Source organism: Myxine glutinosa, chromosome 1 (assembly GCF_964187855.1).
Source record: "Myxine glutinosa chromosome 1, kmMyxGlut1.1, whole genome shotgun sequence".
Classification (NCBI taxonomy): Eukaryota; Metazoa; Chordata; class Myxini; order Myxiniformes; family Myxinidae; genus Myxine; species Myxine glutinosa.
In genome coordinates, this window is record NC_136261.1 from 365,038,574 (window position 1) to 365,055,482 (window position 16,909).

The 16,909-nt window shown below is 44.1% G+C and overlaps 1 protein-coding gene across 2 annotated transcripts in view; it reads left to right on the forward strand.

Annotated features, from left to right (window-relative positions):
* LOC137414634 (uncharacterized) overlaps window positions 1-16,409 on the forward strand; it is a 42,910-nt gene extending 26,501 nt beyond the window's left edge. The window contains exons 6-7 of one of the 2 annotated variants that reach the window (XM_068100141.2): window positions 6,711-6,770; window positions 13,216-16,409. In XM_068100141.2, coding sequence (XP_067956242.2) covers window positions 6,711-6,770; window positions 13,216-13,424 — 269 coding nt within the window. In that variant the 3' untranslated portion in view covers window positions 13,425-16,409. The remainder of the gene's footprint in view (window positions 1-6,710; window positions 6,771-13,215) is intronic. The other variant, XM_068100146.2, reaches the window with a different exon arrangement.
* Window positions 16,410-16,909: the final 500 nt, after the last annotated feature.

Sequence of the window (16,909 nt, forward strand, 5' to 3'; positions counted from 1 at the left end):
AGGGGAATTGTTTCTGGTTCTTTTGAATAGTTTTTGTGAGGAGATGTGATTGCAGCTGGACCCTTGTTTATACTGAGATACAGAAACCTTTATTTGTGCTTTGTTAATGTTACAATTTCTCTTTTTGTTAATTTTGTTAACTAGCAACGGTACCCACCCTATGGGCGGGGCTTCAATTGGGAGGCCAAAATGAAAAGGCTAAATATCAGAAATTGAAGGCTTTTTTTCTTTCAAACGTTTTATATAAACATCCGTTAAATCTCGATCGGTGCAGCCGTTTGTGCGGCACCCGGGAAAATAACGTCATACGGGAGCAAGTATCAGCAGGATGTGGCAGTGTGGGAGTCCACGTTTCTGATCCTCCTTCATGCCGAAGTAGCCCACCACTTCTCCAAGCATTCCGCTCTTCAGATCCGCCATGACAGATTTAAGCTTGATACTGAATATGCGTGCAGTTAGTCCTCCCAATGTCGTATGTACTCCCGATACGTGTTTCCTTCATTGTAAAAACTTCCAAATCAACAGTTAAAAGGATTTTGAGCCGATAGCTGTTACGGCCTTGGCAAGATCGATGGAGACCGATCTGTTAGCGTATTCACCGCCCAAATAGCTATGTGGAATTCTCTAATGTGGAGATTAAACTAATCGTGTTCACAATCGCTACGTCGTATGTACTCCCGATACGTGTTTCCTTCAGTTGAAATGGGTTAGAATTCTCTCAAGCAGGGATTCAACCCGTGTCCTTATAAAAGGTCTTTGTCCGCGGTCACCGAGTTCGATCGGTGCAGCTGTGCAGCGATCGGTGCAGCCATTTGTGCGGCACCCGGGAAAACAACATCGTCACAATGAGAACAATGAACGTTATGCGAGCGCGAATGTTATGCGTGTCCAAACCTGAGAATGCTGGAGACTAAAGCTGAAATTGGGAAAACTAAATAGCCTATTTTACTCATGGCGATCCCAGGATTATCCACCCAAAATATCGTTGAGATCGGTTCAGCAATTTTTACGGTACCTTCGAACAGACAGACAGACAGACAGACGGACATTTGATGAATTATAGTAAGATGCATGTTCGATTCCGCATCTCCCAACTGAATAACCTGCAGAGAACAATAATAAGGAAAATTGCCACGTCCTCCCTCAGTCCCACATCAGCCTGGTGTTGGCTTAGCGGTTAGGGTGCAGGCTTGGGATCCTAGGATCCTGGGTTCGAATCCTGGTCGATCGCTAAATGAACACCAGGGGGGTTGACTCAGCCTGTCATCCTTCCGAGGTCGGCTAATTGAGTACCAGTTTGCTGGGATGAATGATCCCGGTGTGTACCCCGGTTTAGAATAGGTACACCGTATCCCTGCGCGACTGCGTAAGAGGCGACTAAGGGTTGGCGCCAGGAAGGGCATCCGGCCATAAAAACATTGCCTCAAACAGGGAACCATGATTGTCATGGGGCCCGCAAGGCTAACCCCTGCTCTAGCGGGGAAAATGGCCTTAAAACGATCATTCATTCATTCTCCCTAATATGAAACAAGACCTCCAATTGCGTATCTTCCATGCAGTGGGACATCCCAACATGACATGAATCCTGGCTTATTCGTCTTCTTTCACATGTGGCACATAGCATCAAATGCGGGGGAGGTGGTGGGGTGGCTTTGTCGCTGATGCACTTCCCCCTGTCGGCGAGACCAGGAATTTAGAATTTGCCCCTAATGCCAGTTATATCTCGCCTACATCTTGGTTACGAGTGCATTGAAACGGGCAGTGGCCAGAAACAGGAAGAAGTTGTGATGTAGCAGAACAGAATAGAGTAATATTTAAGGGAAATAGGAATAGAAGTGCAGAAAGATATGATAGGAATGGATCAACCATTGATGGGGACCTAGATGCATACCATTCAGCATAAGACACTTCTGGCTGATGTCAGTCTGTCAGGTTTTCAAGTGTAACAACCTCTGACAACCTGTAACTACAGATCGGTTTTATGAAGTCAATTATTTCATGAATTCGATTTACCCATTCGTTAACAGCTTTGCCTGTCATGTGAAGGAATAAATGATCATCAATTTTTTTATCTAGTAGAACCTCAAGTATTACCACAACACAAATGTACCAACTTTCAAATCACAATAAGGCCTATTCAAAAATCTCAAATCCCTGTTGATCCTCTGAAAAAAGCCAAGTGACAATCCAATGCATTTATGATTTGTTTTGGAAGTGTGTTACAAAATAGTCTTCGTTCTGAGTCTGTTTATTCTTCCCACATAGTAAGGCCTGCACACTTCTCTCCATATTCCACTCATTCACACTTTGCAACTCCCCTATCAACAGTTTTGTAGCACTTTCCACATGTGTAGTTTTCATTTCCCTTTGATTACTACTTTAATGGCCCGATGATGTGTAGCTTGCTTTGGTAGTCAACGTTCCGGCGAAAGTTCGCGTTCTCTTTTGTGAAAGACTAAGTTCTTCAATGCCAACCAGCTAATACAAGCAGACAGCACACCCGCTTCACATTTGGCCAAGGGATGGTGCACTTTGTGCTGCAATTCTCTGCTTGTGCAGCACCAAGCTGACAGTTAACAGTTGTGCCAATAATCAAATCCAGGTTAGACAGCTCGAGAGAAAGTGCACCATCTCTGCACCTTCCTATCAGGCCGTTGTAATTCCCCATAAGTTACTGAATAGCTGCATTTGTCATTCAATCTCCCTATGATACCTCCTCTTCCACAACCTCAAATTGGGACCTGTATGATGGAGAAATGGCAACAGGTGCTGTCGGGCTTGGAGAGGCTTTATAGGTCTGTGCCGCAAACATGGTTTTATTTGAACCCGGTCGGGACTCGGTCTGGTGTTTTAGGCATGCTCATCACGATACTGTATGTATGTATATATAATATATTGTTACGGACGCGGTTAAAGATGTTATTTTGACCGAGCGGTGGTATTACCGCGACCGAACAGTTATTCCCCGACTAGAACCCGATTCCACCCAAACGTTGGCCGTATCGCACCGCGGCTGCTCAATATGGAAAACTCTAAAGCGACCGAATACAAAGAGGAAAAGGAATAAGACGAGAAGACGTACAGAAGAGTAATTGGATTTATTATTTACACATATAATCAAGAAGAAAGCAGTCACGTTTATTTACAGAAGATATTAGATACACAGTGCAACGCTAGCTTACCTACAGTCTTAATTAACCCAGGGACAAGACAAAAGACAGACTACGAGCACACTTACACGGGGAATGATGATAGGGATGGCAGGTGGGTGGCTGGTGGATGGCTGGCGGGATAGGGAGGTCCAACTGGTCCTGCAGCACGATCGACTCGCTGGGCAGCCGCCGCTCCTTCGCGGCCCTGCTCCAAACTGCCGTCCAGGCCTCACGCTGCTGTGGCTGCAGTTTCGGTGGCTCCAGCTGCAGTAAAATGCAGTTGCGGTGGCTCGATCTGCAGCTCAACTCTGGACTTCTCTCGCAGTTTCGGTGGCTCGATCTGCAGCTCAACTCTGGACTTCTCTCGCAGTTTCGGTGGCTCGATCTGCAGCTCAACTCTGGACTTCTCTCGCAGTTTCGGTGGCTCGATCTGCAGCTCAACTCTGGACTTCTCTCGTCTCTCTGTAAAAGCTCATCTCTTTTTGAAACGCCCTGCCGTGGGTTATATAGGCCCCGCCCTTCAACCTTCGCGAACCTCCTCGATGTTTCTCTCCACACCCTCTCCAAGTCCAACCCCTTGTTCGTGGTTGGTTGAGTGGGGCTGACTCACTCCTCCCCTCTATGACGAGGTGGGGACCCGCCTTTATTCCCCAACCCTGCCTCGTGGTCAATGGCGGATGAAGAGAAAACCGCCCAAAATGCAGTTGGCAATGCGAATGGCAATTGACAAAAAGGAGGAATGGAAGTTTTGGGAGTGGGAATGAAGGGAATCTATCTCTTTCACTGGTGCAATGGAGTATTTCAATTAATGGGAGACACAGCCTTACCCTAAAACACATAATAAGATATAACTATCGAACAGGGGTATTCTATGATTAGCTGTGGTGTGGATGCTTTATGGACTAATTATGGGACGCCCTTTGACCTTTACACAGCTCCGGAGGCAGGAGGCGCAGAATAAACAATCATAATAATACACACAATAAAAAAAAATACAGTCCTCATATCCGCAACAATATATATATATATATATATATATATATATATATATATATATATATATATATACACATGTATGTATGTATGTATGTATGTATGTATGTGTGTGTGTGTGTACCCTCGGTCTCCGCTATCCACGGAGGATACATTCCTGGAAAATCCGCGAATTGCGAAACCGCGAATAGCGGGGCATTGTTTCAATGAAAAAGGGGGATAGGTTCCCAAGTCGTGAAAATCCGTGAATAGAGAGGAACAAACCACGAATGGCGAGGCAAAATCCGCAAATGGTGAGGCAAAACCCGTGAATGTCGACGAAAATCCACGAATTCGCTCACCACGGCCGCGAATAGGAAAAAAAACCCGCCAATTCGCATAACACAGCCGTGAATAGGAAAAAACTACCGTGAATTGACGGAATACGGCCGCGAATAGGATAAAAAACGCAAATTTGCGGAGCACGGCCGCGAATAGGAAAAACAAAACCAAAAAAACTGCGAATTCATGGAACACGGTCGCGAATAGGAAAAAAACCCGCGATTTTGCAGAACACGGCCGTGAATAGGAAAAAAAACTCCGCGAATTTATGGGACACTTTTGCGCAAATAGAGAAACAGGTCGCGTTTTATCACCCGCGAATAACGGAACCGTGAATAGTGGAACCACAAATAGCGGAACCGCGAATAGCGGGGTCTGACAGTATATATGCTTGGGGAACTCTCTGTGTTAAGATGGTAAAAATACAGGGAGAATCCAGGGATACAGCACAAGTGAGGGTCAGTGCAGAGGTTTGAACTGCCCAGGCAAGAAAGCTCAACTTAACTCTACAGAATAACTTTTACTGGAGATGTTTGGGACAGCCTTGGAATATAGGATTTGGATTCTCACCACTTCACTGACGTTCTGAGACGTGTACTCGGCCATCAGGGGCACCAGAGTCTCACAAGACAATTACTCCCACCAATCCTTTCTCTTTGACTTTCAGCCCCTGCTTTAAATACCTCGTACATAATGTTACGTATCTCGCTTGTTATACTATCCTCTTTTCAGCGCCTTGTATCCATAGGCAAAAGGTGCTATATAAATAACATGTTTATTTTGAAATTGTTATTATTGTGATGTTATTTTGTTTTATTTAATCTTATTGGTTGTATTTTTTTATTTATTATATTCATGTCTTGTGGAGGACCATAACTAAACATGTAATCCTTGTTATATAACTACTACTACTACTACTACTACTACTACTACTACTACTACTACTACTACTACTACTACTACTGCTACTACCACCACCACCACAACCACCACCTTGAACAATCCCATTAAAGCCAGAGCTTATTTTCATGCAGGCCTTGCACTCGTTCGTCTTTGTTGCTTCTTCTTTCCTTCATGTAGCTTGAGCCATCCTTGGTATCAGCTATGTACCTGCATTCCAACCCTTACTTTGTCTGTCCTAAAGCCATTCCTCACACGCTTTCACCAATAATCCGATGTTATAGAAGCGTCTCGATGAATCCACCAAGTCATCAGAGCCATAATTGGTCCCTTTTGTACTTTATCTCTGTTACTCGCATGAAAATGAAAGTAATCACACTGTCCCCTCCACCTGATCTAGAATCATTCTCTGATCACACTTGTCCCACAGGCACACTGACGGTGTATGCACCATTTAAAGTTGGAATCATACACGAGTTCAGGTCTACCAGGAAATAAAAGAAATGGTGGTGATGATGGAAGAGATAAAAGGACATTTTGTGCAATTCGCCTTTTAAAAGAAAGACATAAATGACACTTTGTGCAAGATGGATGTTTTCGGCTCATCGAGCATCTGCATCATCTGCATCTGCAACATCTGGTGCTCCGTGTCTTCCCACTTTTTGAGGCCTTGGAGTCCAACACCCTTAATTTCCTTAGTGTCTGACACGAGTCTGTCTTACTATTTGCTTCTTCCCCACTGCAGACAGGTTTGTGGACTTGTAGTCTTTGCTCTTCTCTAGTCTTGCTCCTCCCACCCTGTTTGCCTCTTGCTTCAACCTCGGCCCGCCCAAGTAGCACGTACTCAAACAGAAACCCTCGGGGTACAACCCTTCAAGTGTATAAGCCGAACCCCTTCTTCCATTCTCTGCTGCCGCTCTTCTCTCACCTGCTGAATAATCTTCCAGATACTGCTATCTCATGCTTTTTCCTTCCAGGCATTCAAGTGCCTGTTGTCCACCACCACCTCATAGTCTCTCCCGGAACCCGCAAATTGTACTTCATGTTTTGTTACATCCTGTACTTCATGTTGAATTTTACTTCATGTTTTGTTACTTTTATTTTGTTACTCCCCATTGTACTTCATGTTTTGTTACATCCGTTGAGACACTGTGTACGTACCCCTTACGTCTGCAACTTCTCTCCATGCTGCAGTGCATGCACATGCTCTTCTTCCCACTCAGTCCACTTCATTTGATCCTTTTCTACCTGTCATCTCGCTCTTCTGTTTCTCGACACCTCTGCTAAAAAAGTGCCCAATCTTAAAGTTGTTCTCTATAATCACAATTAAATTTTCTTCTTCAGGAATGCTGAGAACAGTGAAAATTGAGGCTGGATCATTGGTGCTCATGGATGTTAAAGAAGGTACGAGATACTTCCTGTTTGCTCTCTTGAACCAAAAATATTTTTGATATGGCCTTTTTATGAAGAGTACATGAGGGAATACGTTTGTCAGTGCCCGATTAATAAAAGAGCGGACGCATACAGTCAGCCTGAATTTTGGAAGTTTAAGCAGGGGGGGGGGGGGGGGTAGTTACTAGAAGAATGTGTTCTTCCTGGAGTTGCTGGGGTGTGTCGGAGGATAGAGAGCAGAGGGAGCAATGTTAGAGAATAGACGGTAGAAAACAGAGAGACCACTGTCCTGCCTGTGATGCGAGAGTAACAAACCCTGTGATTGGGCCTCATCAAGGGGGAAATATTAGAAACAAGAAAAAGAGCAATCAGAGATTGCAAACCCTCGCCAGGATGTATTTTCAGTGGTTTTTAAGGCTTTTGTGTTAACACAAATATGGCGGCCGAACCACGTGACCGATGACGTCATCATATTTTTTTTCTAAACTAATTTATTCCTAGATTATGCTCAAGAAATTTCATCTTCATCGGATGAAGTTTTGTAATTGTCGAGTTATTACGTCATAATGGAGACACCTATGACATCATCATTAACATATTTTATTCCCCATGGAGAGTTCTTTACAATGAGCCATGTCTCAATTTTTTCTACTAGCAACGGTACCCGCCCTATGGGCATGGCTTCAATTGGGAGGCCCAAATGAAAAGGCAAAATATCAGAAATTGAAGGCTTTTTTATTTTATTTTAAACGATTCATATAAACATCCGTTGAATCGTATTACACGCAAATCATCAAAATCTAAACAGTACATGGTGCCCATTTTGAAAAAGGATTGAATTCTGCAAAACGGAAGCGGCCGCTACACGTCTTTCTCAGTCACACGTTTATGTGTGAAGAGTGCGCGCCGAATCTGTAACACGGAAGCGGCCGCTACACCTGTTTCTCAGTCGCTTTGCACATGCTGCCATGTTACTTTGGAGCTGCACGTTTATGTTGGAAGAGTTCGTCAGGAGTCGATCTACTCTCTCCTGGTACGTAGAATAAACAGTATTTGTAGAATTTCAACAAAAGCCACATCACTGTTCATATCGGTAAATATTATTCCATCGTGTTTGGAAAAACTGGAAAATTGGAAAACTTGGAAAAATTGGAAAAACAATATAGCCTATTTTACTCCCAGGGGTCCCAGGATTACCCACCCAAAATATCGTTGCGATCGGTTGAGCCGTTATTGCAGTACCTTCGAACGGACGGACGGACATTTGGTGAATTATATACACAAAGAATTAAGTTAAGCACCCCCCCCGTTTTTTTACAACCTCGCACATTACAAGTTTGTTGTCGTCAAAACAGTGTAATATACCCATGATATTGCTATATTTTCTGGAGAAGTGATATTATGGTCACATAAAAACATAACAATCATGCCGTTTTCAATATTTTATTCTGAATAATTTAAGGTGAAATTTTTTGGGAATTTTAGGCATATTTTCACCTCAATTTAAGTATGGAGCTATAGGTCCATCACGGACAGTGTGGATGACGTTTATGTTTTCTAACGCACAGTCATTGTTCTGAGAAGACCTCTAGCGATCTTTGCGTCAATAACGTGTGTAGGACCCACGTGATCGGATCACTGACTCAACCCTACGTCTCATAGACCCTGTAAGCCGTCGTATGCGTTGCTGTGGCAGGTTGTTCCATTCCCGATGTAATGCACGTTCCAATTCATCCAGATTGGCTATTGGAGGGACCATCTTCGCAATTTGTCGTCCCAACATGTCCCAAACGTGCTCGAGGGGGTTCAGGTCAGGACTGTACGCAGGCCAGGGGATGGTTGTCACAGCACCTTGCTCCAGCAAGGCTCGGACGCGTCTCGCACGGTGAGGCCGAGGAAATCCTGAATACCACCGTAATCCCGCACTTCGATGACCACACCCTCGCCAGCAGACCCATCTTCATGGATGACAACGCCAGGCCTCACCGTGCGAGACGCGTCCGAGCCTTGCTGGAGCAAGGTGCTGTGACAACCATCCCCTGGCCTGCGTACAGTCCTGACCTGAACCCCCTCGAGCACGTTTGGGACATGTTGGGACGACAAATTGCGAAGATGGTCCCTCCAATAGCCAATCTGGATGAATTGGAACGTGCATTACATCGGGAATGGAACAACCTGCCACAGCAACGCATACGACGGCTTACAGGGTCTATGAGACGTAGGGTTGAGTCAGTGATCCGATCACGTGGGTCCTACACACGTTATTGACGCAAAGATCGCTAGAGGTCTTCTCAGAACAATGACTGTGCGTTAGAAAACATAAACGTCATCCACACTGTCCGTGATGGACCTATAGCTCCATACTTAAATTGAGGTGAAAATATGCCTAAAATTCCCAAAAAATTTCACCTTAAATTATTCAGAATAAAATATTGAAAACGGCATGATTGTTATGTTTTTATGTGACCATAATATCACTTCTCCAGAAAATATAGCAATATCATGGGTATATTACACTGTTTTGACGACAACAAACTTGTAATGTGCGAGGTTGTAAAAAAACGGGGGGGGTGCTTAACTTAATTCTTTGTGTATAGTAAGATTCAGCACTTTCGGAGATATAGAGATGCAAAGTTTTTCGGTTTTTCCAAGATGGCGGCCGAACCACGTGACCTATGACGTCATAAGTATCATTAAAACATTCTACAGGTGGAGACAAACAGACAAACGGACTCAATTGCAATACCCTCTCCTCTGGCAAGGGTAACAACAATGGTCAGAAACCCTTATTCTCAAACTGCAGGTCAGGGTGATCTTTCTGGACATATCTGTCACCCTGGGCACGCAAGCTCACTTTCTAAGCTGGCATCCAATGCTGTTGCTGTGAGGTCATTTGTTCGAAAGTATCATTTGATGGTGTCAAAATGCGATTAAATTGCTGCGTGCTTACTGACTAAATGCATATCGGCAAACACGGGATCCTGCATTACCGGATTGGATGGCTGATCATTGTTTACTTATGAATATTTTCTTCAACTTGTATTCTTGTTTCAGTATTGACCCCAAAGTTGGTGCCTAAATAAATTTTACTTTTCGGATTGTCCATAAGTCCCAGTGTGTACCCTGGTCAGAATAGGTACACCGTATCCCTGCGTGTCGTAAGAGACGACTAAGAGGGTTGGCGTCAGGAAGGGCATCCGGCCATAAAAACATTGCCTCAAAAAGAGAACCATGACAATTACAAGTACATATGGGCAGGGTGCAGCCCGAAGTGGAGATTGGTTTCTGAGGTTTGGGACATGGAATGTAGGGACAATGACAGGGAGATCAGGAGAAGTGGTGGAAGTATTGGTCAGAAGAAGAGTGGACATATGTTGTGTGCAAGAGACGAGATGGAAGGGAAGTGGTGTGAGAATGGTGAAGGGTAGGCAGGGACAGAAATACAAGTTTGTGTGGCAAGGGTGCCCGGAGGGCGTGAATGGTGTTGGTGTCCTGTTTTCTGAGGAGTTTGTAGACAGTGTGGTGAGTGTGACTAGAGTGAGTGATAGGTTGATGATGGTGAAAATGATGATTGGAAAGCTCTTGGTGAACGTCATCTCGGGATATGCTCCACAGGTTGGTCGAAGCGATGAAGAGAAGGACAAGTTCTGGTGTGCGATAGAGAAGCTGATGTAAAACGTGAAAGATGAGGAAGTTGTTGTGGTGGGAGGAGACCTGAATGGACATGTGGGAAGGAGTATGGATGGTTTTGAGGGAGTTCATGGGGGTTACGGATATGGTGTGAGAAATGGAGAAGGTGAAAGGATTTTGGAGTTTGCTGATGGAGCTGATTTGTTGATTTGTAATACTCAGTTCCAGAAAGAGGATAATAAGCTTGTTACATACAGGTCAGGGGGGTCGACGACAACCGTTGACTACCTGATGGTGCGTAGGCGAGATAGGGGGCACCTCCGGGACACAAAGGTGATCCCGGGGGAGGAGGCACCACTTGTCACAGCACCACTTGGTTGTCTGCGACATAAGGGTGAAAGGTGCGAGGAGAGCTCGGCGGGTGAAGTACCAACCGAGAATGAAGGTGTGGAGGTTGAAAGAGGTGACAGTAAGGGAGGCATTAAAAGAGAGGCTGAGTAGGGTAGAGGATGATGTGGTTGAGCTTGAAAGTGGTTGGATGTCAATGAAAGCTAGTCTGTTGGGAGCCGTTGGTGAGGTATGTGGATGGACAAAAGGACCACCGAGGCACTCGGAAACATGGTGGTGGGATGTTGAAGTTGGAAAGAGGATTGACGAGAAGAGGAAGAAGTTCAAGGAGTGGCAGAAGGCGAAGGGTACGGGAGCAGAAACAGCAGAGCATGAAAGTTATAAGGCAGCCAGGAAGGCTGCAAAGAAAGAGGTAGCAAAGGCGCAGGCGGCATGTAGGAAAATGTTCGGAGAACGCTTGGATTCGGAAGAGGGTCAGAAAGCAGTATTCAGGATTGCAAAGCACATAGCGAAAGAGAGGTGTGATGTGATGGGGGTGAGTTGCTTGAAGTATGAAGTGGGACAAATCGTTGTCGACCTAGATGGAATTAAAGGAAGATGGAAAAGATATATGGAAATGCTGTTGAATACAGAGAATGAATGGGATGGCAACATAGAGAGTAACCCAGTTTTAGGACCGGCAGAGAAGATAACTGAGAAGGAAGTTGAGGAAGCGATAAAAGCAATGAAGAGTGGAAAAGCGGGAGGGCCGACGGGAGTTGTGGGAGATATGTTGAAGGCAGCAGGAAGTTGGGGTGTGAAGAGAATGACAGAGATCTGTAATCTGGTGGTGAAAGAAGGCCGCATTCCAGTGGATTGGGAACTGAGTACCCTCGTCCCTCTATACAAGGGGAAAGGTGACCCTCTGGAGTGTGGCTCGTACCGAGCGATAAAGTTATTGGAGCATGGAATGAAGGTATTGGAAAGGGTGTTGGAGAGGAGGATAAGGAAGAAAGTGAAGATCGACGAAATGCAGTTTGGATTTATGCCAGGAAGAGGAACGACAGATGCGCTTTTCATTGTGAGGCAGTTGCAGGAGAAGTAAATGGATAAGAGGAAGAAGTTGTTTTTTGGGTTTGTTGATCTGGAGAAAGCATTCGATCGGGTTCCACGCAAAGTATTGACATGGGCATTGAGGAAGCTAGGAGTGGAGGAATGGTTGATCAGAGTAGTGATGGCAATGTACAAAAGAGCGCGCACAGCTGTAAGGACGAAGGACGGGAACAGTGGTGAGTTTGAGGTGAAGGTGGGAGTGCATCAGGGGTCGGTACTAAGTCCACTACTATTTGTAGCTGTGATGGAGATGCTGGCTCAGAACGTAAAGGAGGGTTTACCGTGGGAGTTGTTGTATGCAGATGATCTGGTGTTGATTGCGGAAAGTATGGATGGACTGAAGGAAAAGATGAACAAGTGGAAGGAATGTATGGAGACAAAAGGTCTGAAGGTGAATATTGGAAAGACGAAGGTGATGGCAAGTGGTAAAGCATGTGGTGAGGTGGAAAGAACTGGGAAGTGGCCTTGTGCTGTGTGCAGGAAGGGTGTCGGAGTGAACTCCATTCAATGTACAATGTGCGCTGAGTGGGTTCATCAAAAATGTAGTGGTCTGAGAGGGTCATTTACCAGTGTGGCAGCTACATTCAAATGTAAGGTGTGCACAGAGGGAGCTGCAGATGGAGGAAATGTTGAGTTGGATCTTGGAGACGGCGTGAAGCTGGAAGGTGTGAAAACATTTTGCTACCTCGGAGACATGCTGAATGGAGAAGGTGGATCAGACTCGGCAACGGTTGCTCGAGTGAGATCTGCATGGAAGAAGTTTCGGGAACTGAGTGGCGTGCTGATGAGGAGGAGAGTGTCGCTGAAGCTGAAGGGAAAGGTGTATGCTGCATGTGTGAGAAGTGTTATGATTTATGGGAGCGAGACATGGGTAATGAACGTAGAGCAGCAACGAAGGCTGGAAAGGGTGGAAATGCGAATGGTTCGATGGATGTGCGGAGTATCGTTGAGAGAGAGGAAGACAAATGATGAATTGCGAAAGATGATGGGAATATTGCCTGTGATTGATGCTGTGAAGAGGAACAGGTTGAGATGGTTTGGTCATGTGTTGAGGAAGGATGAAAGTGACTGGTTGAGAAGAGTGATGGAAGTTAATGTAGAAGGAAGTAGAGGACGGGGAAGACCGAGAAAGACTTGGCTAAAGATGGTGGAAGAAGAAATGTGGGCAAGGGGGTTAACAAGGAGAGATGCAGAAAATAGGGCAAAATGGAGAAGATTGTCATGGGGACCGCAAGGCTAACCCCCACTCTAGCAGGGAAAATGGCCTTAAAATGCATGTTGTTGGATTGTCCATAAGCTGTGATTATCAATCGATTAATTTTGTTGCTGTTTTGAAAAAGGAATTGCTGTTGTGGTTTGATTTTATTATTTTTATTTTTTTTCACAGAAAGATCAGAAGAGCACATAAAGATTCCCTCCACCAAGAGTTCTTGCACACTTTTCAGAGAAACAACACAGATGGAGAACCATCATCCGAGGACGAGTGATGAGTCCGTTCCCATTCAATATCTCGGACAAAGGGAGTTTGAATGTTGTTTTAGAGATGCGCGTTGGTGTGCGCTCATGCAAGTGCACAATTTGTGGGCTGGTATTTAGTCGGTCATCGTTTCTCCAGCATACAAGACTACACGACAGCAAGCGGCCCTACAGTTGTTCATTCTGTGGAAAAGGTTTTTTTAATACGTCACACTATCGCAATCATTTGAGGATTCACAAGGGTGAGCGTCCTTACACGTGCTCAACATGTGGCAAAAGTTTTATTCAATCGTCAAACTCCCATTCCCATTTGAGGGTTCATGATGGTGAGCGCCCTTACTCGTGTTCCTTGTGTGGAAAATCTTTTACTTGGTCCTCGCAATATCACTATGATGTGATGCTTCACAACGGTGAGCGCCCTTTAAAGTGTACGGTTTGTGGCAAGGCATTCAGTCATTCGTCGTCCTTTCAGAATCGCTTCAAATTCCATGGTGGAGCTCGTCCTTGTGAATGCACAACTTGTGGAAATGGAAAGGCTTTTATTAATTCCTCCAATTACAATATGGACTTAAAAATTTATCTGGAAGAGCGTGCTTATAAATGCACTGTTTGTGGCAAAGGTTTTGATCAGGCTTCAGGCCTTCAGCAACACATGAAAACACATAGCAACGAACACCCTTATAAGTGCACTATGTGTGTTAAAGTGTTTTGTACGTTGTCATCCTGCAAGAGACGTATAAAAAAGTCTTTCCAGAATCGCCAATACACAGGTGATTTTGAATTAATGATATAAAAATGACAAGAAAGTGAGTTTTTCCACATTCAAAATAGACAGCTAAATGGAAATCCTGGATAGCATTGCCATGTTCTGTGGGTGGATCTCATTGAATTATCTTTTTAAAAACAGAGGTCGATGCTCAAAAAGGAGCGAAAAGTTGCCACTTAATTTGTCTGATAAAGAAATTAAATTAAATAACATATACTTGTTACTTTATTCGATACTTCACAGCTGCAGGAATTGAATCAAGATGGTGGATTTTCTAAGATATTATTGTCATGAGAAACGTTGCTTATAATCCAAGTCAGCATTAAAACCCATTTTTGCCAATGATTTTGGATGGAAACATAATGGCCAACCGGAAGCAAATATTAGAAAAGCAAATATAAAAGGAAAACTAGAACTGCCCCTTATAACTGAACTGAGAGCTGTTGTGCCAGGTTGCGAACGACAGCCATACCAATGGCGATGCTATCCACGCCATCCATTCAAATGACTATGCCATCCCACGCCACCTGTTTGAATGACTATGCCATCCCACGCTGCCCATTCCAATGGCAACGTCATCCCACACCTCCCTTTCCAATGACGATGTTGTCCCACGCCACTCGATGCAATGATGATGCCATGCTATTTCGCCATTTTTATCAAACTACATTTCACATGGCTAGTTGATCCCAACAACAGCCACTTGTAACTGTGCGCAGGGGATTTCTACATAGGCGCTTACAAAACTGCAAGCCAAGAGGAATAACGTTTGACAGGTTATTTTAAAAGATTGTAGCTTAAATCAGATATAACTGCCAGACCACGTGACCTATGACATTTAAGTTATCACCATGGGTGGTCGATCATACATCTGAAGTTTCCCTTCGATCTGTTAAGCTGTTTCGGAGAAGATTTTTAAAAGATTTGTTTTTTCAATCTAATATGACACAATCTAATATTAAACGATTTGCCTGACCACATGACCGATGACATAAATTTAAAAACCGACCCAAACTGGGTGGTCAATCACACACACACACATATATATATATATATATATATACATACATACATACATACATACATACATACATACATACATACATACATACAGGGTGACCCAAAAAAAACCTCCCACATTTCGAAAGGCTGTAGCACTGGCAGTAGTGAGGCGGGAGGGGCGGGGCTAGGGTCTGTTGGTAGCCCAACCCCAACCGTCCTCAGTCGCCAACATGGCGTGGTCGGGAGCACACCGTGTGTTCGCTGTCGAAGCGTTCTTCACAAACAACCGTTCCGTAATCGCCGTGCAGAGGGCCTTTCGAGGACGTTTCAGTATTCCACGGAACCAAAACGTTCCAGATCGGAAAACCATCTTGCAGTGGGTTGAGAATTTCAGGGCAACAGGCTCAGCTTTAAAAAGAAAATCACCTGGTCGACCTAGGAGCGCTCGGACGCCTGAGAATATTGAAGCATTGAGGCGATCTGTTGTGCAGTCTCCGAGACGTTCTGCGCGGAAACATGCTTTAGATGTAGGGATATCCCGGGAAACTGCAAGGAGAATCTTACACAAAGGCCTCCACTTCCATCCATACAAAATGACGGTTGTGCAAGAACTGAATGCGAGAGACTGGATAAGCCGCAGGGAGTTATGCGAGAACATTCTGCAACGTGTTCCAGAAGATGCTGTTCTCTTGTGCAGTGACGAAGCTCATTTTCATTTGAGTGGCTCTGTAAACAAACAACATTTTCGCTATTGGTCTGAAGACAACCCTCGCATGCTACACGAAAGACCGTTGCACTCCGATCGAGTGACTGTGTGGTGCGCTGCTGCCGATGTTGGCATCGTGGGTCCTTATTTATTTGAAGAGGGTGGTGTAACTGTTACCGTAACTTCTGACCGTTACATTGATATGCTCGAAAACTTTCTAAGGCCACAACTCAAACACCTTGAGCTTGAAGAACTCGATGTGTGGTTTCAGCAAGATGGAGCTACGGCACACACAGCTCGAAGATCATTGCAAGTGCTGAGGGAAATGTTTCCGGATCGGGTGATCTCGTTGCGTGGCGATGTTGGGTGGCCGGCCCGTTCCCCTGACCTCGCCCCTTGTGATTTTTTTCTGTGGGGCTACCTTAAATCACGAGTGTATACTCATCAACCCCAAACTCTTGAAGCCCTTAAGGTTGCTATTCAGCAGGACATAGCCGCTGTTCCATCCGACATGACCCGTCGAGCAATGGCAGCCTTAAGAAATCGCCTCCAAGCGTGTATAGACAATGACGGCCACCATTTGGAGGATGTCATCTTTAAAACATGATGAATAAAAACTGTATTGAATGAAGTTTCATGTGTGCAAATAATATCTTGATTATCTTTAACCATTTTTTTTTCATTTACCTTTGAAATTTGGGAGGTTTTTTTGGGTCACCCTGTATATATATATATATATATATATATATATATATATATATATATATATATATATATATATATACTGTATATATATATATATATATATGTACAGTATATATATATATATATATATGTACAGTATATATATTTTTTTTTTTTTTTTTTTTTTTTTTTTTTGGGGGTCACCCTGTATGTATATATATATATATATATATATATATATATATATAGATATATGTATATATATATATATTATCTATCTTCTATCTTCTTCTTCTATATTATTATCTCTCTATATTATAAAAGAAAGTTTTTGTTTGTTTGTCTGTGCAAGCGAATCTCCTGAACGGTGAAAGATAGGAGGAAACCAATATAAAAAAATGTCAGGACGGGCCCCGGGAAAGTTTTAGGCGAGGTGGCGAGTCCGGT